The 27,274-nt window shown below is 36.6% G+C and overlaps 1 protein-coding gene across 1 annotated transcript; it reads left to right on the top strand.

Annotated features, from left to right (window-relative positions):
* Positions 1-4,288: 4,288 nt before the first annotated feature.
* On the top strand, positions 4,289-26,840 carry LOC140143086 (excitatory amino acid transporter 2-like). The gene is made up of 7 exons (XM_072165169.1): positions 4,289-4,861; positions 11,268-11,310; positions 12,407-13,647; positions 14,406-14,639; positions 15,880-16,074; positions 16,656-16,790; positions 23,048-26,840. The coding sequence occupies exons 1-7, from the start codon at positions 4,365-4,367 to the stop codon at positions 23,262-23,264; spliced, it is 2,562 nt and encodes an 853-aa protein (XP_072021270.1). The 5' UTR covers positions 4,289-4,364; the 3' UTR covers positions 23,265-26,840.
* The last annotated feature ends 434 nt before the right edge of the window (positions 26,841-27,274 follow it).

Genomic DNA, 27,274 nt, shown 5'->3' on the forward strand with positions numbered 1-27,274 from the left:
AGGAATGTCGTGTTATTATGTGTTTTGTGTGGTAAATCGTCTTATTGGCTTTTGATTGAAATATGAGGGCACTCTTCATGCTTTGCATCAGACAGGAGACTCAAAATCATGCAACTACCCAGCAAACACGAAATGTTTCGGCACCATTCGCAAAAGGTTAGAAGACGTTGTCAGACGTTTAAATGTCGGGTTATAAAAAGGGTACATAAAGGATATCAAACGTTTTCATAACCTTCAATATATTTTTGATAACTTACTGCAAATATTTTAACATGATATTATTTTTAGTGTTGACAAAATATTTGGCAAAAAAGGTTTGCACAAAATATTTTACAATAATATTTTGAAAACATGTTAAAAATATTGTTGTAGTGTGTTTTCATACAAAACGTTTTAAACGTTTTCATGACCTTAATCAGTGGACTTCGGTTGTATATATAAATGCGCACGTGACATCTACAAGTCGCCATACCGTATTAAACGATATAAGGTACCCGGATGTACATAAACTCCCCGTGCAAAAGTATAGGGGAAAATGACAGGTCGCAAGGAAAATTGCTTTTGCAAAATAGTGGCATTGATTGCAAAGGGTAAAATAACTTGACCCGAAAGATAAACTCTTTATTAACGTTTTCCATCACGGAAAAAAAATAACTACGGAAAAGCTAGATATAGCTGATTTACAAACTTATATTTCATAATTTCCGTGCTAAATGGGCGTGCCAATTGGCCATATCTATGACGTAGTGCTGGTTTCATACTATCATGCTGCTTGCCGCCGAGCGGCGTGACACACGCGCATTGTAGACAAACAGACACAATCAAGACTTGTGAATGGCTGATAAGTCATGCCTCTTGTCGCAACGGCATGAAAGTATGAAAGGGGACATGATTGGCTTTAAGGTCAGACTGTGCAGGCGGCGGATCGAGCCGGCAACATGTGAAACCGCCCGGCCGTATGGCATTTTCCAATATACAGCTCAACTTACCGTACTTTGCCTAACCAGACAGTCCATGCCAAAATTATTACTACACCTTTACATTTCATCGAATCTCTTTTTGATGTCTGTCATTTTGAACATCACACTTGAAAGATGTATGCTATGTAGAAACTTTATTTTGCAATTTCATAATTTGCATATTATTAGCATATTTGCAAGAAAAAACATGAAAATCAATAAATACCTATATTTTTCACAATTTCAATATTTTATTAGAAATTAAGCATGTAGGCCGTTTGTTATGACTTGATGAATGAAGCTGTTAAAACAGATTTTGATATTTTGGCTTATTTTTCCTTTTTTGCCCCAAAATGTGTAAAAATCAACATTTTTTGGATGACCTATATTTTCTTTGAATATTTATTTAGGTATAATACAGTGCAGAAAAAGATGTCAAAAAAATCTGTTAAAACAGATTTCCAATAAATTGTTCCATTTTCGGTTAAATACTCAATTTTCATGCGCGGGATATTTGAAACATAAAATGAAAACATGTCCATTGCACTTTTTCCTCGAGATGTACTATAATATCAAGGTTACGGATATATTATAATCCCTTCTTATCTTCACTGATCCATCAGATACCTATTGTTATGAATGATCAATGAAAAGGTTCAGAACTGGGCTACTAATGGCCTGTCAAGTATCTATAGTTATTTTCATGACTGTGTCAACTCAAAAATCATGCAAGGTCGAATGTAGGAAAAGTATGATCAGTTGAGCTGTAGTCGGTTAATTTTGTGGGGTTCATTATCGAACCCCAATGGTTTTAGCTTGTATTTATATTATTTATCAACATAGGCCTATTTGTTTGTGATATTTCAAGCGTTTTAAAATTTCAAAATAATCCCATTCAATTACACGGTTGACGATGAAAATTTACTGAATTTAGAGAATGCAATGCGGCCACCACCTGGAACTGTGGTCGCAATTTCAGTGATTGACAGTGAGGTAACACGAACATGGCACTGGCCATCTGGTCACGTGCGCATTTATATATGCGCATTTATATATACAACCGAAGTCCACTGTTAATATTGCTTACTTGCTTACTTGCTTAAGATGAGTGGTGTCCTCGAACTACAACAGCACGCCAAACCCTTCTGTCCTGCATGGCCGTTCCCAAATCCATAACATCCAGTCCAGTGTCCTGTTTCAATACATCCACGTATGTTAGAGGGGGTCTACCAGGTTTTCTGTTTCCATGTTTTGGTGTCCAATGGATCAGCTTAGCTACAGGTTCATTTTTGCTTCTGTATGCGTGCCCAGCAAAACGTGTCCTCCTCTCTCTGATCTTCTGCGAAAGTTTCGGTAGGTCACCATATAGCTCTTTGTTCGTGATGTGCTGCTTCCAATTGATGTTGTATACTGATCTAAGCATTCTTGTGTAGCAACCATCAAGTTCTTTACATAGTCTGGGAGACATAGTCCACGCTTCACATCCATAGGTTAGTATAACCAGACATTAACCCTAGAACTACTGAGCCATATTTTGCAACAACCCCCCCGCCAACGCCATATACCGTTGAATTTGGTACTAATGTATTGTTATGGGTCGCCTCTATCCAGTGATACCAAAATAAGTATAAACATTCCCCACATAATGTCGCTATTGACGTCATAATGTGAGTGCGCCAAATTTGGGAGGTTCTGGATATGTACAAACGTATAGGCAAAATTGATTTTCAGCTAAAAATTCTATAAAAATGCGATTTTCAGCGAATTTTCTCCTAAACAACAAGTAAAAAATCAGTAGCTCCTGCAATAATTTCACAAGAGTGAAATGAAAATCATTGGGGCCTCACCAACCCCACTCTATGGTAATCTTTGATGGCCGGTCCTACAGTGGGTAATGTGCTGGGGTAAAAACGTTATCACTAAAATGAACGCAAAGGATGGTCTACGTTTAGCTTAAGTCGTTTGGGCGTAAATGCGTGCGTTCTTTTTATGACGGATAAAACATCTTGGGGTCGTATATAGTTCTAAGTGTACGCAGTTACTTCATAAGGCCAATAAATAATAAGACTCATATCTGTCGCTTGCGTTCGGTTTGCAGTGCATTCGCAGAAATTAAATTTCCCCCATTGAAAAAAATAAAATAAACAAAAGTATTAGTAAAAGATATGTGTTTATACGAGTGTGACGGTAGGAGCCATATTTATCAAAAAATGTTTTTTTAATGATATGAAAACGTTTTATACCCTTTAAATGCTCTTTATAAATTATGACCCGACATTTAAGCAACCTTTTAAAACCTTTTGCGAATGATGTCAAAAATGTTTTTTGTTAAATAAGGCTACCCATATCATTTTACAGGTTTGCATTTCGTCAAATAGTTTTCGATTTATATTAAAAAATATGTAGGGGGGAACTTATAAGTTGTGCACCCTATAGGAACGGAGTCAAGGAATCCAATTACCGCATTTATATTTTCATATGTCGTGCTATATTATTTAGCTAAAGCAAATAATATATCAACAATTTTGGGCATTTTCATGTAAGTTATGAATGTTTTGAGCATTGAACTTATTTTGACTGACTTTGAGTCTGCAAAAAATACAAGAGGGGAAGAAAAAATCACCCCACACGTGATTCAGGCATTAAGATGCCATTTTAGTCCTTAATACATGTATGTGAGGATATTGTTGATGCCAAAACATCAATCTTCTTAGACAATCTTTAATAGCCTAGCGTCGGATCACCGTTAGCGAAAGTGAGATATTGTGGCTGACTAAAGCTTTAACAAGAAGCATGGCATAGAGAGCTACATTTCCAAACCACTCAGTGCAAGAAAAACAGTCAAACATCCGTATAACATTTCCTGATGATCATTTCCCATGAACGTGGCCTTCATTTTCGTCACCGCTGTCTACCAAAACGTGTTAGTATCAGTTTGGTTCACAGTGCAGTGAACCTGTAGAACTATGGCATTAGAATCGAGGATAATAGACTTTAACCTATATATAATAGGCTGTATCAAAATGATTGGTACCCAACCCAACCACTTTGAGTTTTATTGAAAAGCATATCTCTAAATGCAACATTGGAATCTCTTGATGAATGACCACAATTTACATGATTTATGGTTTAATGTCCTTTTATAACATTTCTAGAAAATAAGACTCCTTGCATTTTGATGTGGCGGTCTTGTCGATGATCACTAACAAGTGATGGGTACCGATCATTTTGAGACAGCCTGTATAGTCATAGTCACGAGTTAACAACTAACTAGGACGCGATAACCTTATCGTTTGTTTTTAGTTATCACAAACGCTCGTCAAATAACATACTCATTCCAGGACTGTGCTTCAATAGAGAGAGAAGTTTCCTAAATCAAAGATCGTATTTCGCCGCCGAGTCAAAATGTCTTCCAAAAAGAATGGAGGTCCACCGGGCCATGATATCGAAGAAATGGAAATAGAAGGAGTACATGAAAAAGAAAAGAAAGGATGCCGATCATATTTCAACCCAGAGAAAGTGCTTCTTCTTCTTCTGCTTATTTCTGTGATTTTGGGGTTTGTTGTCGGCTATATTCTGAGTATTTCATACGACTTTGATCAAGAAATGATAGACTACATCAAATTTCCAGGTACCTTGTTTATGGGAATGCTGAAGATGATGATCATTCCGTTAATTGTATCCAGTCTGATTGCTAGTCTTGCATCCTTAGAATCGGCCATTTCAGGCAAACTTGGTATTCGAGCTGTGGTCTATTATATGGCTACCACGTTGATCGCGGTGGCTTTAGGTATCTGCTTAGTGCTTTTAATTGAGCCTGGTGGTAGAGGGTTAACGCCAACAGAAGACGGGGAAGAAGAGGACGAGGTCAACATCATATATGCCCTCATGGATCTTGTTCTGTAAGTGTACACGCTAAATTATTATTATTTTGAAATAAAAGAAAAGAAAACATGTCAAACCACAACAATATACGTTCCAATATTGTGTTATTATAAAACAGAATGATAACACTATAGAATAGGATAATGCAATTGATTGAACTAAATGTATTCCTCATATAATTTGCAATAAGTTTAAAATAGCTATTCTCTGAAATGCTCATAAACATAGCCCGGAAATATTCTTATAATCAAACACGGAACACATTATACCAATTACTGACGTATTTTATGCACGGTATTTGCATATTGGTCACCTTTAATCAGGTTTTTTGTTTCAAGTCGCTCATGTGTTTATGCCAATGTGATACTCTATGACCTACGCATGACAAAATTCCAGGTATTTATGTCAAGTCAAGTGTACTTTTAATACGTGGATCGCAAATCTAATCTCGATCGGTCACGATCTGGAATTGAACACTACCAACTTTAGAACACTCGTTCGAAATATGATCATCACTAGAAGAAAGTGTTTATATAATAAGAATGATAGTTTGAAAATGTACTTTCGTGATCAGTACTCCGCGACTAATGGCCTAACTTGTTAGAAACTGAGAACTCAACTACAGAAGAGTAAACAAAAGGAAGAAATTAGAGATGTTTGGTAGTTTAAAAGTACATGCTAACTATAATTTGATACTCGTGCGTCACTTTTGGTCTTTTTGCATTATACATTGTCTTCCATTAGTTAGTAAATATTGACGGAAGGGGAATCACTATAATGAAAAATCATTAAAAATAATAAAATATAATTCGAAACATAAAAGGGACGTAAAACGTTTGTCACTACATATTGTACTTCTCAACAAGTATAAATGACATTAAGTGATAGCAAAATATACGTCGATCATCAAGAACATGAAAATGTTTTGGAATTATTTAAACATAATTATTTTCATTAGTAAACTGAGTTGATATGCACAAGAAAATTCTCTAATTGAAAATTACATTTCTTGTTACGATTCTCTTTGAAAACAATGAGTGGAACTAGTTAAATAATATAAATCAATTGTATAAAACATTGATGACTATTTGCATCAGTTGTTATCGGAAAAAGATACTTCTTATAGAACGGGTGCGGTTTGTTTTAGATAAGATAATTGAACTTTGTACCTGATAAAAGATTCTATAACAACTGTGTTTATTCCGTCTGATTCCCGCCATCTGCTTCGTAATGTCTGTGTTTGGTAAATATGATAATTTATAATAATCATATTTTGATATAAAAAACAAACATCCGCTTCAAAAGTTTAATAGTCATGTAAGGCGTAAACAACAACCACTACGACCACACCCACAACAAGCGCATCGGTACCCCTACACCGCGTCTTTTGATCCTAAATTTACAACATCTGCATGACGCTTACCAATATTATTTGACATTGATTGATCCTTTCAGACCTTTGTTCATTCTGTTTACTTTTTAAAATGACAAAAAGATTTGAGAAATATTTTTGAAAATGTGCCAGGTACTGTCGATGTCCGAATTTGTCCGTATTATTTTACCGATGTCCCGTTGACTGATGATGTTGCATCATAACAAATCGGTATCTCAATAGTTGATTAAAAGGCGCATCACATTTATAAACGTGCGTCCTACAGTAATATACGTGATATTTAGTGACATATTGATATGGCGCCAAATATCTATAAAATATCTATGAAAACTCATGGCAAATGAAAAGGTCTAGAGCAGGAGTCAAAATTACATTCTGCGAATTTATAAAAAAAATAGCCACGTGGTCAATTTAACAGGAGCTTCTCCAACATTTTAAGTGTTTACATTTTGAGCGTTTACAAAACTTTTTACAATTTAGGGGAAAATAGATGAAAATTCTGGAAATATTTTTAAAATCATATATAACTGACTATAAAATAAAAGCGACATAATAACAACACAATTTTTGTTTTTTCTTCAGTATGAACATTGAACACTGCAGTATAGGAAATGAAGGAAACAGTTGTCTTCCTATGAAACTAACCACAATTTAACTTTAATATATGTGTATTTGCTACCCCTTTGCATTTTCCATATGTGTTCATATTTGTTCGGGAATTAAAGTCGTTTGACTTGGTATAATTAAAGGACCATTTGAACCATTAAAAAGGGTTAGTCTGGTTTTGTTTTCGGTAATCGCTGCTTTTGATACGCCACTAGAAATATCATTGATATCTGCGATCGAGTTAGACAATTTCCGGTTTATTTTATGGTAGAATTGCTGTTCTCTCTTAGCCTTCCTATGCACATTGTGATAAAATCAAGCGGGTTACTATAATAATATTAAAACAAATAGTAAAATGTTTATTAAACTAAAATATAATCAAAATAAAACAATCCAAAGTTTACTCCTTGACTGAACTCGCCCAAAAGGACAAGAATAGAGGCCCTGCATGCTTTTATCGATTGGCTCCAAACAAAGGATTTGAACAGGTGTCCTTCACCACAACCTCTATACCATGTATACCCAATATCCCATATGTGACCGTCCAGATCGAAACGCTCGTAAAGTCGGCCCCTGGTCAATTCGTTTTCTTCCTTGTTTAGAAAATATATACCATAAGCTTTACAATGATATATCATTTGACTTCAAACGATATCCAGAAGCGGAGTTATAACTTGTTAAACTTTGCTCCTTCAGTATAAGGGTACATTATTTTGGCACTACATTATTTCTTTTTTCCACATTGCTGGAATTAAATATCAAATGGTCATAATTGGCGGTCACTTTAAATCATCCCCAACTGAACGATGTTCAGGAATGTCCTCTCACTGTTTATTGTTGGTTAACCCACCACTTGAACAGGATTTAGCCAAAGCAAACAAAGACTTTTTCTACCATATAATAAATCGGAAATTGTCTAACTCGATCGCAGATATCAATGATATTTCTAATTGCGTGTCAAAAGCAGCGATTACTGAAAACAAAACCGGACGAACCCTTTTTATTAATAGTTCAAATTGTGCTTTAATTATACCATGAATTCAAAGGACTTTAATTCCCGACTATCCTCTTCAACAATAGCATTAAAGATTGGTGTTTGACTGGACTCAAATGAGAAACATGTAGGACAAAATATTAGGGACATATGAATACAACCTCTATGCATATTTTGCACTGTAACTCGAAATACAATTTGCCGACTTTACGAGCGGTTTGAGATGGATGGTCACATATTCGAATTTCAAATGATAACAATGCGTGTTGTTATTTTGTTTGTATTTTCTTGTGTTTGGTGTGCTGTTTTTCCCTAGTCATGTGGTTTCTTTCCTTATTTCCAAAAGTAGGACCATTTCCTGTGACAATTATTCCATATCCCATAAAGAAAGGACTACCAGAGTGCACAGAATCTAAGTTTCGTCAAACATGTCTGAATTTTACATGCAATCTGAAAGAGAGTAACTGAGTAATGCATCTTTCGTTGACATATTCTGAAATATATTGTTTGATGGATGACTTGACACAAATGTCGACAGAAATGTTGGGAATATTATGTATACATCTGTCACGTCTTAACAAATCTTATCTATATCCATCTTAATTCTGTCTGATCAGACATATATAACTCTTATCAAATAATCATGATAATAAAGTGGCAAAACAATGGATTGGTTTTAGAGCTTTTGAAAGCGTGATAACACTCTAATATGTCTGTTTTTCGTATTTAGCTAAGTTTTCGTAGTGATACTTCTCTCGCTGTTTCATCGAACATAACAAATGACAATGAATATTATTATTAACATCAATGTAAATAAACATGTAAATCATGAGTTTGGTAGGTAGAAGGATACGTTAAAAGAACGCAATTTATAACAAGTAATGGAATGTAATTGATAGATGACGATAAAACAATCACAGTTACATTGCTAATGGTTGCTAATCAATCACGGCTATTGACTGGTATGGTCTTTTACGATGAATTGTGTACATACGACGTCGACGCGTCGAAGGGATGGCGAGTCGTTGCAAATAGATTTATTTTTAGTATTTCTGAGTTATAACTATATCTTTGTACTTTCGAAAGCATTACCCAAAATTATTAAATTGTGATAAAATTAGAATGTTTAACGATCTTATAAAAATTAAAACCCTTTAATTTCATTGTCTTTTTGTCAACCTGATCTCAGTGGTTTTGAGAAGGAAAAGGTTTAAAACACATGATGATTGGTTAGATTGTTAGTCATTCGCACGCAACCATGACAGTTCAACAAACTTAATATTATTGTGACGTACATTCGGCAAAAAAAAAATGAAATTAAAATACTTACACTATAAGAAGAGGAATCTTATTTTGATTTTTAGGAAAATGAACCGTTTGAACCGTTTGTTTAGAATAATGGTTGGAGCAACAATAACGGTTACTGTAATAGTAAAACTGAACAAGAATAGTCTGGATACATTTAACACAAAAATTGCTTCTATATATGTTTTTCAGCTACGCTACATTTGGATTAGCTATAAACTATACGACATGATTATTTAAGTTGTGCAAAAATGTAACACCCAACATGACCCTCTGATGTATCATAAATGATAAGTATTTATCGCAGTGTGATAATATTGACTACTATTTGCTTCTTTAATTTATATCAGCCTTCGATAAATAGCAGAGATAGCAACTTATATTCTATCTCAACCTTTGACACGTTATCTGCATTACATTATATGAAAACAATAAATTATAGGCTATTATGTGACTAAGCAAATGTTGCAAAAAGTAAATGTTTATGTTTTTGAATTACGATAAAGAACTTTAATCATTCTTTAATGACATCAAAACTTTGACAACAAAGATATAGTTGTAAACATTTGGTATCTATTTATAGAATAAAGAGCATACGGTCGGATGTGAATGTTAAATCAGCCCAAAACTCGAAAATAATTTGTTGATATTGTGACATTTCTACAGACGACAAGTTTTCAATCAGCGTTCGAAATAAGCCCTATCGCAGTGTAATTTGTACACCAATATTCGCATGTTGCAATACAAAAGGGTGGTGCAAAATTGCGATACCACATTGTACTGACTTTATGTGTTGGTGTTGATTGTCTAAGACAGCACTTCAAATTATTGCTCTGCGTCAGAAGAAGTTACTCCACAACTTTCAAAATAGGGTGCAAAAGTACACCCCAAGGTGAACAAAAATTAATTCAAATACTGGTTTTAGAATTGTAAATTATAAACCATATTTGGAATCAGCATACAAAATGCATTAAAATGAGTACAAACAAGCCTAGTATTGGTTCAGTGGTTCTTAAGATAGCTCTTGATATTTTGAAAAAATATTTCAAAAACTTGGGGACTTTTTATGTTGAAGCTTATGGCTATAAACAATACAACATAAACGTGCCTTATTTATTTATTTAAATTCGAACCTTTATCACTTCTTGTCTGTTGAACGTACATGTAATTACTGAGCAACAAAGGTAGCAATCCATAAAATTAGAATTGAGAAAAATGAATAGATTGTAAATGAGAGGAAACAATAATAATATGGAAAGTTATTACTACAATCTGAAGATAAACAATAAAGCATCTTAAGGAAAGAAATGAGATTAAAAGTTAAGACAAAATAAGTGAGAGAGATTTTGTGTAGGAACGTGTGGGGTGTGTTGGTGTTTGTATGTGTGGTGGAGGTTTGGAGCTTGGGTGGGTGTGCGTGTCGGGGAATTGTGTGGGGTGTATTCGTCAAAATATTTGTTTTAAGAGCAGATGCTGGATAAGGAAAAAGCACGACACACTGTCGTGTGTGTGGTGTCTTTAAAAATGAAGTCTCCGGCGATCACAACATTATGCCTTATAATGTTAGAAAAATAATTATCAAGCACGAATCACGTGGTTTTATACAAAATCATATTGACCTTAAAAAATAAAAACAGCCTCTCTCACCACGCGATATTCGAATTTCCCGGGCACCGCAATTGCCTGTGGCAATGACGTCCCAGTAACACAATGAAGGTTGACGACAATTGAGCACAAATAACCATGACGTCATTGCCCTAGACATTTTGAATATCGCGTGTTGAGAGTCGGCTGTTTTTATTCGTTGTTTTTTTGTTGGTCAATATGAGTTTGTTTTAAATAAAACTATGTGATTCGTGCTTGATTGTGTTTCTAACATATAAGTCATAATGTTATGATTGCCGGAGTGTTCCTTTAAAAATGCGTAAATCATTTTCACAGTGTCACATTGTGTATTAAAAGAAAGCAAACCAGTTGTATTTCCACATGAGTATTGTAAATGATACCAGAGGGGCAATAGAGTTCTGAAATATGAAGGCATGTTGCAGGATGTTGCAGGAGGTGGTGTAGCCGAGAATTTGCAAGTCTAAAGTTTATCAATCAATTTTATATTTTTATTTTACAGCAATATGTTCCCTGCAAACATTGTAGAAGCATGCTTTAGAACGGTAAGTATAGCTTAAACCGCAGAAACAAACAGTTAGATGATTTAAAATGGCCATCCAAATCATCTTTCTTTTGCACCCGACAAAACAACATGACGCTTATAGAGGTATTGGTATAATATATAGTTAAAATATTTGGTGATGATATTTGGGAGCAGAAAACACCACATAAGCAGTCTTTGTACCATTAGCATAAGAACCATCCAGTGGTTTTGGATTATATCAACATTTCACATTTGTTTTTTGTTGTCTGTGTCATCTGCTAGCCATGCCCCTTAGTGTTCTGCTTGCCATTTACTTCATGTAGGTGTATGACATGTTATTTGCACAATCTGGTTTGAAAATTCTGCGATGAATGATCAAGACACACGTGTCCCCTACCAGGTGTTTCTATTTCATCATGTTCATTGTGTAAATAACTGGACAGATATGTCAGGTACAACATCTTCTTAAAGGTTTGCGCAAAGAAGACTTAATCGGAGGTATTTTGTGGCTGGGTTGGGTTTGATGCGTGGCGTGTGTGAGGGGTGCGGGAGTGAGGGGGGTGTGTTTACTTGTGTTTGTGTGTGAATGTGCGCCTAATGGAGAGGTATATGAGGTGTGAGTGCCCGGGGCGTGTTTATTTTCTACAACCGTAATGGGCTGCAATACGCTAACCCTAACCCTAATAATAAACCATACCCTTAACCATAAACCCTAACCAAAAGGGTTGGTGGTATTGCGGCCCAATGAGGTTGCAAAAAGATATAAAGCGCCCGGGGTACATGATGCGTGGAGTAAGATATAGGTAAGAAAATAGATACACTATGTAAATCAACGTTCTGCTGGCAGATTGATGTTCATGGTCTGCTTGCACGGGAATACAATGAACTATATATCTTCCATGCTTGCAGGTTCTTCACAAATACGATTTTTACTTTGTTTATATGCGCAGGTAGATGATCTTCAGACGGTCCATTCACAGTTTTCGGACTGCATGCGGAATAAAGAACGTTGTATGGGCTTCTGCAAATGAATACATCAATGTTCTCAAGATAGCGTCATAATTATTCTATTTTTGATCATATTAAACCAAACTTTGTTCTGTTTCTTCTCACAGTACAAAACCAACCCTATCACCACGTACATCGATGTCACGCCTAGCAATGATGAGATCGCTAACCTGACCCTTGCATCTGGAATCACAATCGCCCAGTCCTTGATGCTCATTAATGGTACCTTACTAGCGGTCAGCAGCAAGGCAATGGCATTCAATGAAATGCGGCTGGATTCTTTGATAGTAAAACCCGATATGGAAAATTTCGTCACAACGGCGATGGCAAATCATGACGTGTATCGGATGATGGAAAACTACATGGGTAGTGCTCCTGTTCCACCACCAGGTGACGTCGATGAATTTACTCGTCTTATCAACGAATTGGAAGACAAAATCACTGCTCTAGATGGCACCGTTCAGGGTCTTCCAACTTCTGGTATGTTGGATGATTCTATAATGACCGACTTGAAAACTCAATCTACCGAAGTTCTTGTGGCGAATGATGAAACTCAGACCTACGTATCCGATCTGCTGATGTCCATGAGTTCTAAAGATTTATTAGTTAACATGAGTTCAATTTTAAAGAACACGGTGTCTGGACTTCATGATGCCACTTATCTCATTGACCCACCGGTTCACACTGGACTCATAAGATCTACAAATATGATCTTGGTTGACTTTGTAGACTTGCTAAACAACAACGCCGATTCCCTAGATTCAGACATATTGCAAAAACTTATGCGAGATGCTAGTCAGCTAACAGCCAAAGTCATGAATCTTATGCTTGTTACAATGCACAATATGAACCAAATGACATTACTCAATTTAGATGATATGGTTTATAGTCTTGCCAGACTTACTGCTAATGTCTTACACTTCTTAGAGCCGCAACACAGGAAAGACTTAGAAATAATCACACAAATGGGCGTGATCCTGAAAGACATGGGCAATACCTTAACCGATTTGACATCTCTGGCGCATTCTCCAAAGACGCTTGATTTTGATGACATTATGGACGTTAACAAGCTTACTCACGATTTAAATATGCTTCTTATGGACTTGATGGAAGTCATGAATACCGATCTCGAAAATGAACTCTTTCATGAATCGAATGTTACAAGTATAAAGGTCGTCACGTGGGAGAGCACCTATGTGTACAACATGAATATCATGGGTCTGGTGGTGTTCTCCATAGCATTTGGTATCGTTCTTGGTAGAATGCATAGTCACCAGGCGCAGGTGGTCGTCGATATGTTCCAAGGAGTCAATGACGCTGTTATGCTGCTGGTGCTGGTCATTATGTGGTAAGGAACCTATATCGATTAGTTCTGAACTTAGAATTTGTTAATCTGGACTCTTTTTGCCCTCATCATGTATATTGATGCAAGTTCAATTAATTTCTCAAGTTGACTGCTGTTCTAGTGACTTAAGTTAAATCTGAAGTACTCTGTTCAATTACGATTGTTACAAAGAGAAGATTGTCACCAACCATCTTTTCAAATTACTAATGTTGCTTAGTCGACCTACATGGAAAAAAAGTCATCCATGTAATGATTGATGCCTAGAGCTATAAGAGCAGCCAAAAGTAGTAGATCTCGACATAAAACACAAGTCTTAAAACAACATTCGGTAAATCGTCGAGAAGACTTAGACGTTTTGTTGGGCATTGTGTATGAGTATTGTTGTCAGAGGTCCATTACACATAGAGCTACGACCTTTCGTACTTTGCAAATGTAACACAAGTTATTTTACTGAATCACAAGTCTACAATCGATACCACGCGCGATTGATAACGATCTTAATTGGGGTTGCTAATTCAAACATTACTATAATGGGGATGGGACTATTGTGAAGATGGGACTTATGAGAAGTTTCTAGTAAAGACTTCTTATAAGTTTACGACGGGAGTCTTAAGATATGTTGGGTTATGTGTTGTGTTAAATATATCTCAGGTTCATGTTGTGACGCAGCTTCAACTTAAACAAAGTCGCAAGTTACTAAGGCTTCAATGGCAGAGTCATTACTTATTTTGTATTCTTTATTTCCTCTTTTTTTTATCCAGGTATGCTCCTATTGGTATATTCTTCCTTATCGCTGGTAGTATGGCTGAAGTTGATGACTGGGGAGATATCTTGACAAAACTAGGTCTCTATATGGCCACCGTCTTCACTGGGCTCGCGATTCATGGACTTGTAATTTTGCCGGGATTGTATTTTATCATTACCAGAAAGAACCCGTATTCGTATCTTCTGGGTGTATCGCAAGCGCTTGTTACTGCTCTAGGAACGTCATCAAGGTAAAGATCCAATTCCTCAATGATTGTACCGATAATGTTTTCTGAGCTTCCACGTCCATTTCAAATATTTAAATAAAAATCTGCAAAATTGTGTATAAACTTTAAATGGGTTATTGTATATTGGTCCATTTTCGGTCAAAAGAAACAAGTTGATTTTTTTACAAAGCGGTTTACAAACGTTTTTGCATCAGGGTAAATAGACAAACGATATTCCCTCAATAACAAAAGCGGAAGTGAGAACAAACGAAACCAGACGTTATAGGCATCACATAATAATAATACAGGCCTTCCACGAAAGCTAAATAGGACTTTTGTTTCGTTGTTTGTTTATTCAGTACATACTTATTCCTGTTCTGAATTAGTATAGCCTAGGTTTGCATAATTGGTTACCTCAAACTACAATCATAATCTGGACGTTGTGACAAAATCCCAAGTGGATGATCATGGGATCACATATTACTAAACAGCCTAGCTTGATAGTTAATTTTTGCCTGCACTCTAACATTCCTTCTAATACTTACCAAATAGATTCTCGCATCTTCTACAATTTTCTTTCCAAGTTTTTGGCTAAAACTCCATATCACTGTGACCGTACATAACGAATGAGGCGTAAAGTCGGCCCGGTTTTATTTCGTGTTTAGAAAATATATATCATGAGCTTTAAAATGGCATATCACTTGACTTCAAACAATATCCAGAAGCGGTGTTATGATCTGTTGAACTTTGCTCCTTCAACAAAATGGTATACTTTTTCGGTTCTAGATGTGTCTCTTTTCCCATATTGCTGGTAATAAATATCAAACAGTTATTAGCGGTCATTTCAAATCATCCCTAAGTCAACGAGGTTCAGGAATGTCCTCTCATTGTTGATTGTTGGTTATACATACCTAGACAAAATACAATGCTTTGTAACCCACCACTTGAACACTTTAGCCAAAGCAAACAAAGACTAGAGATATTTAAAAATTCTATATTATGTAGAAGCTTATTATCCTACTCGATTATTGATTGGTTTAAAAGTACCTATGAATACGACCTTCATGCACATTTTACACTGTAACTCAGAATACAATTTAGGACACCTACGGCTCATTCGTGGTATACGGTCACATGTTGCAAGAGAGAAAATAACCTAGATGTGCAATATGAAACCTCACAGATAAAAAATAAATAGTATCAAAAGACCTTCATTAATATTTCAAAATATCTCAACCATTGCAATAATATTATTTTTCCACAGTTCTGCAACCCTTCCCATTACCATAGGCTGTTTGGAAGACAACAATAAAATCGACCCCAGGGTCGTACGATTTGTACTCCCAGTTGGTGCAACTATAAACATGGACGGTACCGCTTTATATGAGGCTGTTGCAGCTATTTTTATCGCCCAAATGAATAATATAAGTCTTAATTTTGCTGAAATTATTACTGTAAGGTAAGTATTTATCATTTGGCGTTCTCCTATAAAATACCCAAGGTGCTCTTTATTATATAAAAGGATTTATTTTTGAAATTGACATAATTCTTTTCCAAATGTCCGCGGTACAAGTCCGTAACTTGGCTCGCTCTCTTGGTGTACCAAGAGAGCGAGCCATGTCATAAACAAATCTATATACAGACATATATTTGACCATTTACAAGATAAAAAAAAAGTTGTAATTTTTATGATTATGATGAATTAGTAAAACGGTCGAACCCAATTAAACGGCAAGAATCTGGTCATCACAAATGGATGACAGTATTGAAAAATACTTTGTGTTTGCTGGTCTGGCACATGTTGTCTCGGTTATCAGAAGTCGTGTGCTCCATCAATTTATTCAGCTGATTTCAATTCATTCAGCAGGGTTTTTTTTCTTATTTTACCTCAGCAATTTTAAAACCACATATCAAAGTAGCCTTCTTTGCAAATCCAAAATTGAAAAGTCACTATCATGACTATGGTAGCATACTATCTTGCAAGTAAAATAGTAAATTTTATCAATTTGCTAATATTCTATTCTAATAAATTCATTACAGTTTAACAGCAACATTTGCAAGTATTGGTGCAGCAGGTATCCCCCAAGCTGGTCTCGTGACAATGGTTATTGTTTTAAGCGCTGTCGGTCTTCCTACCGATGATATAGCTCTCATTTTGGCGGTTGATTTCATTCTGTAAGTAATGCTTAATATTATTATTTATATCACTCATACGTAAATTCTAGACAGTTCATTGGTTGATTACCATTAATCATTTTTACCATCAGCCTTCCCGTGTGATAGTTTTTACCATCATAGTGCTACGCCGTAGTGCGCTTGCGCCAAGCCGTGAGCTGACTCTTAGACTCGCCGATTTAGTTATGGGGTGGACCCCAAAATGTGAAGAATATCACGGCAAAACATGGTGTTCTGTTGATGAAAAAATGTATTTCCTACCTTAAATAGAATTTATGTATGAGTGATATAAAACAAATATTAACTGTCTTAAATTCGTGTAATGGTCGAAATATAATCACGAGGTGAAAGATGGATTGTTCCATTCCACGAGCCGGAACGGCGAGTGGAATGGAACAATACATCTTATTTCTTATTTCGACCATCACATTCATAGACAGTTAATATTTGTATACCATCTTATTGTTTACCTATACGCCGTAGAAGTGACGTCATAATCGGATTAACTACTATAGCAATGGATGAATACAATTTTTGAATGTACCGCGCTGCACTACAGACAGGTTGCACTCATCACCTGTGTATGCCTGCAATCATAGATTGAATACAATACCGATCTTTTCAATGATACTAATCTGACAGGTGCGAGTGATTAGCATTTCTTTGACATTTATGGTTCAATGCATCGGTACCGCGTGAACATTGTAGTGCGGGGCGATATAGTAAAAAAATCGTACTCACCCAACAATTTTAATATATATGATACTCTGATGCTTATTATTTTTATAGCTCTAAACAATCTCTAGGTGAAATATAGATTACAACGGGGTACCAACGATATCAACTCGCGTTTATCTGTTTATAATAATTACCTAAGTCCAATCAATTGAACAATGAAAGATAAAGTAGGAATCCAGGTACACATTAAGTTGCCACAAGAGTGTGGGGAGAATTGTAGCCAAGGGACCCGTTAAAAAATAGCATTATCCGACAGTAATGAAGTTCACGTGGAAAACAATTAGTTCACGAGTTATACATGTTATAATATTTGTATATTTTTGCAAAATTTGCTAGCATTATATAAAACCATGGCAGTTGCATGTAAAGCATTTATTGAACTTCTTGATAACCTATCTGACATTTCTGATAACCACACGTAATCGCTTGATTACAAGGTCATGAGAATCAATTGGTCCATCGTGATAATTATAATACAACAGATAAATTTGATAACAGCCTTTTGTCTCTTAGTGTATATAATGTTACATTTCTTCTGCAATATTTTTGTCGAATCAGATCAATATAATTTAACATGTTTAACATGTAGGGGAATGCCAAAATGGGTATAGAATAAAATATTATGATGATTGAGCAAAACTAAATTTTGATAACAGTAGTGATAGATAAACATTTTGACTGCTCAGTGCCAGAAATGGGTAAGTGCAATAGCTGCCCTGTGAACATTTTGGCAAATTACATAGTATATTGTACTCATCTACACATAGCAGCTATTCCACTTACCCACTTCTGGCACTGAGAAGTCAATTTGTTAGATTGTAGAACGTCTCTATAGCATAATGGTTAAGCTAAAGTAACCTGTTATTCATGATCATTTATTGTAAGGAAATATCTATACCTGAATTTGACATTCAGTAAATAGAAGTCTGCCGTCCACTGTTCCCTAATAAAGTGATACAATATGATTACGTTTGATACGTTTATGAGCGTTGTTCAATAGAACAGAATAAATATGCCACTCTTATGGGGCAGCTCCCAAATTTTAATTGGAATCAACATATATATATATACGTTCATCCCACAGTAAAATAGTACTAGCTGACGTCACCATTTATGATATACGGGCTGGCAGTGACATTGGTAATTAAATAAAGAACCAAACAAGAAAGACGAGATAGCCACAAAGTATAACAACTCTGATGAATGTGTTTAAAATAAAATCAATTAACATTTGGGTATTCCAGGGTGTCTTCTAGATGGAGGTTCGTGAATCTTCATGCAAAAAAAATAATGCCAGTTGACTTAATCGGGTCCACACCTGCTATACACCTAGAATGAGGACCGACACAAGTTTCATATGTTAGCTAAAGGTGATAAGACAATCACTGGAATTATGAGTCCATTCAGTGGAAGCACCTGGATCTCCCACCCCTAAGAAAATCATCACTCGGTTACATAGGTCAAGGTCTTCATCGCTGCTTTCTGAAATTCAGGGAGAGTCTTGATGACAGATCATTTGCCAAATGAAAGTATAATACATGATGCAGTCATGTCTACAGTAGAATTCACCACGACCTTTGCAGGACTTAAACCCCATTAAAAGCTATTAAACCAAGATAACACTCATTGAAAACAGCTCAACTATGTTACATCAAATCTTCTCTGGTTAAATCCACACACACATGTGTCTGTTTTACCTGTGTGATGAGCAATGAGCTGGTATTATAGTTTCAGTTGGGTGAGCGATTATAAAGCAAACGCAAGGTAACAATTACTGTGTGGCCTTTGTTCACGAAATGAGACAATACTGTGCATATTGTTAACCACATTCTTGAAAATGAGAAACATAATGGCTGTGGCCGTAACACGGTTTGGAAATAATTTCTTCATATTTTTTGGTGTTATCTGTCGTTTACATATCCTTCCTAAAACACCAAAGTGCGAATATTTCCAAACACCTAAATCATTGTAAATTAGCTAAAAATTTAGGACATGTTGCAAAACTATATTTTCTAGAATTTCAGAAGAGTATTTTTAATAGTGGCCGGTTATTTTTCACACAGCGACGTTAACTAGGCAATGTACTATTACCTATAACATACACTAAAACACCAAAGTGCGAATATTTCCAAACATCTAAATTAGCTAAAAATTTAGGACATGTTACAAAACTATATTTTCTAGAATTTTAGAAGAGTACTTTTAATATTGGCCGGTTATTTTTCACACAGCGACGTTAACTAGGCAATTACCCATACTTCTATCATACACTATTTGTAGAGGTTACGCGTCAATGGTAAGAGCACTGTGTATTGTGTATAGGAAAACGGACAGTAACTGCAGTATGAATAGACACATATCATACAATTTTGATAGCAAAATTGAGGCAAGCCATCAAGTAAACAAGATTGATGGTAGGAATGGGTCTATTTTCGGATTGTGTCCTGTGCATTATTCTCAGTTTGTCAAGCTACCATTCACGACAGGGAGGTCAGATAACTAAAACAACCATATAAAATTGTAAATTCATACGTAGTGGTATAATTTAAATTAGAAGAATTTTTTGACTTCAACACTACTTAAAATTTTGATCGCTTACCGGGAGCGCTTTCACAGTACCAACTGCGTCCTCAGCCGGATGTTATGGCTCTGATGGTTTATGGCTTGTTGACAAAAGCACAAAGATCTTTACTCAACGAGCGGATACGGCAAAATAATTTTACTTTGGATATTTTAAAGCAAAAACATCAAGAATTAGAAACCAAATTACGCGGTTTATTACCGGAAACAGCATGGTTGAGAGTCTCGGAGTTCATCGCTCATGCGCAGAAGCGAGAACATGACTTGGTAAAGGATCGCCAAATTCGGAAGTTTGGACGTTTTAAAAACAGAGAAAGAGAACGCCGATAATTTGGGTAAAGACGGTTTTACAGCAGATAAGAGGAGCAAAGACAAGTGGGTGGTGAATTTGTCATCTAGGAAGCTTACGCAGCCGGAAGTTAATGTGTTAGAACGCGGTCTTAACTTCGCGGTAAGTCCAGAAAGTTTGCCCATCAATGACATTGTAGTTGCCACTGAAAGTGCATGTAAACAAATTGCAAACGATAAAGCGGCTGAATTACGTGCTCGTGTTGTGAACATTGCAAAAAATGCTAAACCCCCGGTAAGCAATATCAATAAGGCAGAGCGATCGGCGGTTGAATCTTTAAAGAAAGACACAAGCATCCAAATCTTGCCAGCTGATAAGGGAAGAGCAACTGTTGTGATAGACAATTCACTGTATGAAGAGAAAGCTTTAGCTCTACTGCAAGATGAAAGTGTCTATGAGACTCTGAAAAAAGACCCCACTCAGAAATTTCAAAGCAGACTTATCAAGTTGTTGAAAGAACTCAAAGAAACAAGTGCGATAACTAGCAAGACATATTGGGACTTATATCCTACCGTAGCTGATGTTCCCAGATTTTATGGTCTCATAAAGATACATAAAGCCGAGGCACCGTTAAGACCCATCGTGTCAAGCATCGGTGCTGTGACCTATAATCTTGCGAGATTTGTTGCGGACATTATATCACCCTTGATAGGAAAAACGGAACATCACATCGTTAATTCTCAGGCCTTTGTTAACCAGATCAAAGACTTAAAAGTAGAGCCTGATGAGTCCATAGTGTCCTTTGACGTGTCGGCATTGTTCACTTCTATCCCGGTGAAAGAAGCTCTCGTCGTCGTTCGCAGTTTGTTGGAAAATGACGAAACCTGGAAAGTAGGGACAGCGGAAGATCTAGAGGTGGACGACATCATCAATCTCTTGAACTTTTGCTTGAGCACGACATATTTTGTGTTCAGAGAGAAATACTACCAACAGAAGGATGGATGTGCAATGGGCAGTCCTTGCAGTCCGCTGGTGGCCAACGCGTATATGGAGTATTTTGAAAAGCGAGCTTTGTCATCCGCTCCTCATCCACCACGCATGTGGGTTCGCTATGTCGACGACACATTCTGCGTTATAAAAACTTCGCACGTGGATGAATTTACAGATCACATAAATTCGCAAGATAATAACATTAAGTTCACCAGAGAGGAAGAGGAAGACGGGCAACTTCCTTTCCTAGACACTCTGATCGTGCGGGCTAGCGATGGTAGTGTGAAGGTCAAGATCTTTAGAAAACCAACTCACACTGACCAGTATTTAAGTTTCGCTTCCCACCACCCACTAGAGCACAAACTAAGTGTGATCAAGACATTGCTTTATAGGAGTGAAATTGTTACGGATCCGGAGGATAGAGCTGAGGAAATTGAACACGTAAAAGGAGCGCCCCGAAACTGCGGTTATCGCGACTGGACCTTTTTCAGAGCCCAGGAGAAGCGTGAAAATCAGCTTCACAGGACGAACCGGATAGTGAAACTTCCAGGGGGTTCACAATAACTTTACCTTATTTGGAAGGAACTTCGGAGCAGCTTCGCCGAGCATTCAAAACAGCAGGTGTTCCCACAGCCTTTAAACCATACCGCACACTCCGGCAAACACTTGTGTCACCGAAAGATAAAGTAGACAAATTAAAACAGTCAGGGACCGTCTACGAAATCTCCTGTTCAGACTGTGATGCTATGTACATTGGTGAAACAGGTAGAAAGTTGGAAAAACGGCTATCTGAACATAAATCAAAGGCTGCCGGTTCCAAATCTGCTGTACATGAGCATATTTCCAGGAAAAAAACACCCATCAAATAGACTGGGAAAACGTAAATGTGCTGGAAAAAGAACCCAAAGAATTTTCCAGAAGGGTCCTAGAAGCCATTCACATCAGGAAAAAAGGACCCAATTTGAACAGAGACACTGGACTGGATTTAGATCCAGTTTGGGACAACCTACTCATACCCAAGACCACCAGGGGGACGAGGATAACACCTTTGACGTCATCTTCTTCTAGTGTGACGTCATAGTAGGTTGTCAACAAGCCATAAACCATCAGAGCCATAACATCCGGCTGAGGACGCAGTTGGTACTGTGAAAGCGCTCCCGGTAAGCGATCAAAATTTTAAGTAGTGTTGAAGTCAAAAAATTCTTCTAATTTAAAACAACCATGTTGTGGTCTAGGCATGGCCTCCAGTTAGCGAAACATATTTGAGAACTTTAAGTCCTACCTTCATAATATCAGGTTTGATGGTGATCAATGCTGGTGAGCCTTTACTGCAGAATGGCTCACGGAGCAATCGGAAGACTTTCATTTAGATGACATAGAATGTTTCAAGGAAAATTGAGATGGGTGCATTAAGGTATGCAATGACCTTGTTCAAAAGTGAGATAGAAATAATTTGACTAGTACTCTTTCAAGTACCTTGTTCTACGAACTATGAATCGTATTCACAAAATAACATAGCTGAGAGAGAAGGATGGTTTATTTACAGCCATTTGATACCCCATTCGTCCAATGTCGTTCCATATAACAACACAGTTGTATTAGCTTGTGGAAAAGGCTTATCATGTAAGTTTATCAAAATGTTTTGACTTATTCTTTTCAGTGATCGTTTCCGTACCATGGTTAACGTTGAAGGCGACTCACTTGGTGCAGGTATTGTTGCACATCTCTCCAAAAAAGAACTTGCAATGATGCCCGAACATCACCAAGAGGAAACCAATGATATCGAAACGGGAGTAAATGGCAAAGTAAATCCTGGATACAGGCAAGATGAACACTTTGTGGTACCTACAATTACAGACGATACTGACCCCATCTAAATTTATAATACTGTTATATCACAGGCAGACTCCTTCTGTTATGCATGGATGCTCTTTACGTTATAGACGAATCCCATTTCACGCATTCCTACACCTCACTGGCAGCCATAACTGGGTCATTGTCGGCTACAATGCACCCAAAATCTGAAATGATTCGGCCTTGGCGGGAATTTTAAACTGCATTCCATCAACCGTGCTACACGTAGACAAAAGAATGATGAAAGTTTCCAACACAATACAATATAACGTCGATTTTAAAGCGGCTATCATTCACTGATTTGGGTAGTCATAACACCAGTTTGGTACAGCGGGGACCCAGTAATGGCCTACTAAATCCTGACCATGACTTGGCTCACGGGATTCGTCTATAAAATACCACTATATATCTAGGGGCTCATAGAATGGCTGATGTAAACGTCGACGGTACATGCGAAGTTCCTTCGGTGTGTGTGTCTATGAGGAACCGACGTTGTACCGCTCACAACGAACGAGACTGGTAAATTTCTTGGAGTCTGCCCATAGGTACACTGTACAGGTGCACATCTTTCCAAATAGTGAAAGTTCACACGTGTACCGAAGGAAGGGGTATAGTTGTGGAAATGTATTTTGATCAGTGGACTTGCGCGGAGTCAATTGTTTCCTTTCGACAACCAGGCCAAGGTTGCATTAGGGCATGACGAGAATGATTATTTCAACGCCTCGCGTAAATTTCTCAATCGATAACTGCATGTTTTACATGTTTGTCACGTAAGCCCGGATTTTACGAAGGATCACATCTCTCTGATCAATTATACAGTACTGTAAAAACTAAGTTATAAATCAAATAATGAGGCGGGTATAGTATTTATATAGTTTTCTCTAATATTGCATAGCGTTCAGTCGATACAACTGTCAAGAGAGTGGCAAGGAGTGGTAAGATGACTCGTAATGTATAGGCCTAGATGAAATAGCAATAGTACCCAATGTGTGCAACTAGAAAACTGCATTTTTCAGGCGGGTTTCAGGTTCGAAAATGTATCCGCTAGAATTATGATCTTTTGAGTAGGCACCCAACGTTCCATTTGAAACATAAACCTACCCTACCCCTAGCACCAATTTAAAAGGGAAAGTGCATGGATCGATCATGATTTTGGGCGATGGTCTGACGAAGACCTGAGTTCGCAGGTGCCTTTCAATTCTGATAACACCACGCAACTGTATATCATCAATATATATATAGATATACCAAATCACACACACACAAAACTGATCGACATATATATCGGTTATTTGCAATGCGATTCACGCGTATCGTGTTTCTGCATCCCCCTCCTCCATGTTGAAGTTTTGAACAAATATATTAAATACTAAAAAAAGAAGCAAATTATAAACTAATAGAATGCGTTATTACTTCTTGTATTATAGCGTAAATTATTTTAAAGTTTGTATATAGTCGCACAAAATCCAAGATATTTGGATCATTTATGACGATACGCCGCACCGCCTGGGATAACAAAGTACATGTTTTTCTCAGTCTAAAGCACTTCATCATGTTCATTTAGCACACAGTTTAGCACAATTTATGTGTTTAAAGAGGAAATATATTTTTTTATATCTTTTTTTCCCATCCTCTATTAAAATTCGGCAGTCATATTTTATGTACATATAAAACTGTATTATAACTTCTGTAAAGACCAAATAGTATTCTTTTACAATTCCAATGCAATTACATGTATACAAAACCGAAGAAGACAAACGTTAATCGGTCGTGTACAAATCTATACGGGACACTAAAGCGCTCCGCAGACTCCGGGTATTAGACGTACAATATTGTATGTAACATATCTACGTTATTTAATCTATTGCCATTCTATTTCCAGTAATGTTTAAGTTCTAACGAATGTTTGATGACGAAAAATCGATAATATGTTACATATATATAATATCTAGCAGAATATATTATCGATTTTACGTCATCAAACATTCGTTAGAACTTTTAACATTATTGGAAATAGAATGGCAATAGATTAAATAACGTAGATATGTTACATACAATATTGTACGTACAATTAAAAGTCTGCATACTGCTTAAATCAATGAATATAAACTTTCGAAATACAGATCTATCAAAACTATGTGGACTTGCGTAGAATGCTGTATGACGCGGCGCAAATTCCCGTGGCGTGAATGTTGCGAAAATGCATGCACGCCATGCAACTATTATTAAGCTGCGTCAGCGTCTAGTCCGACTGTAGAGGGCGGAGTCGATTTTTGTATAATTATCATTACCAAGTATATAAAAGTTTTTTGCCTCGGTCCATGATGGTGCGCTCGGCGATCACGTAAGGCACTCCACATGTCATATAATAGAGACGGTTTATCATCTCGGACTCGGTGCAAGTTAATACGAAGATTGTTGTGCAGGTTCTACTTTTTCTCTCTCTAATGGCCTGTTCATGCAAACCGAATAATTTATTTTGTTTGTTTGTTTGTTTAAACGGTTACTATGTTAGGAGAAACACTTGTAATAAATGCTTTATATGTAATATAGTTGTATAATGTACGATTAAAACGTGTAAAACGTAAAATTCGAAATTTGTATATAGAATGGGAGTACATAAAGTTGTGTTTCTTCTTTCATTAAAAAGAGTGCTCGATCCTGTGAAGGAGAGCGTGTACATAACATTAAAATAACATTAGAATGGGAATACCGTATTGTATTTCATGCGCATTTCACAATTTAATTAATGTACTTCAAGTAAGGTAAAGGGTCAATCAAATTGTTTGTAATTTTTTGTCACTTAAACGGGTAAGTCGTAAAATGTCAAGCCTAATGGGCTATTCCAGAAAAATGCATATCCACTATAGAGGAGTACCTTTTTAACCCTAACACCCATAAATGCCACAAAAAACCACTGCGCATGCGCGAATCCCATGGTCTGCGATGACGCAATCACCATAAGTGCAATATGCTCACGGACTCGCGTGGCTATACCGGTCGGTGATCGTGTGCTTAGCATGCGAGGGGTCTCAAGGTTCGAATCCCGGGAGTGCCAAGTGACTTCTTTGTTCACCTTCTCTCCTTTTTCGTTTCTTCTTTAACTTCCGATAGCAAAAAGCAGGGTTGGGTGTTAGGGTTAATAAAAGAAATGTCTGAATTATTTTCGAAGTTTGCTTAAAAACGACTGGAAGCTGCCAATGTTACTGGAAAAAGCTTTGATATGCAATTATTAAATAAAAAGTCACACTGAATTTTCACAATGAGCCTCTTAAATTGAGGATTTCCGATTTTGAACTATTTTTCTGTTGGATTTTCTTGCCTTTGGACACATTAATAGTCTGGATTTCCAACAACCATGACTGGACAAAATGTCAGGAAATCCTAAGGGGTGTATTTTCTGGAATAGCCCAATGTATAAAAGTATTATATTTTCATATTAAGGCTTGCTTTTTTGTTGTTGCAATAATGAGTGTTGTTGCAAGTGCAACAATACTCCTTGTGCGTTATGTACTAGTCAATATTTCAACCCATTTCTGGTTAGCAAGTTTAAACGACGTCAATAAATGCACACTGCTATACGTGAAAGTTACACCCTATCTGATGTCCAAATTGTCGTTTTTACGACGCGTCACAATGGATTAAAAAAAAAAAAAAAAAGAAAAACACCATTCCTTGGCACCAGTATTTAAACCACTTATTTTAACCATAATGGATTAAACCGTTAAAACTTCAACCAGTGATAACATAATAAAACTTTTAACTCGAAGCGTTACATTTGTTGTGGTTTAAAGCTTATAATCCGTTTTGAGTTAAATGGGGTCTCCGGCAATCACAACATTATGTCTTATATGTTAGAAAAATGGTTATCAAGTAAGAATCGCGTGATTTTATTTAAAGTAAACTCATATTGACCATAAAAACGAATAAAAACATCCGTCTCTAAGCACGCGATATTCACAATTCCCGGTGCAATGACGTCTCAGTAATACAATGAAGGCTGACGACAGTGGAGCACAAATTACCATTACGT

Source organism: Amphiura filiformis, chromosome 1 (genome assembly GCF_039555335.1).
Source record: "Amphiura filiformis chromosome 1, Afil_fr2py, whole genome shotgun sequence".
NCBI lineage: Eukaryota > Metazoa > Echinodermata > Ophiuroidea > Amphilepidida > Amphiuridae > Amphiura > Amphiura filiformis.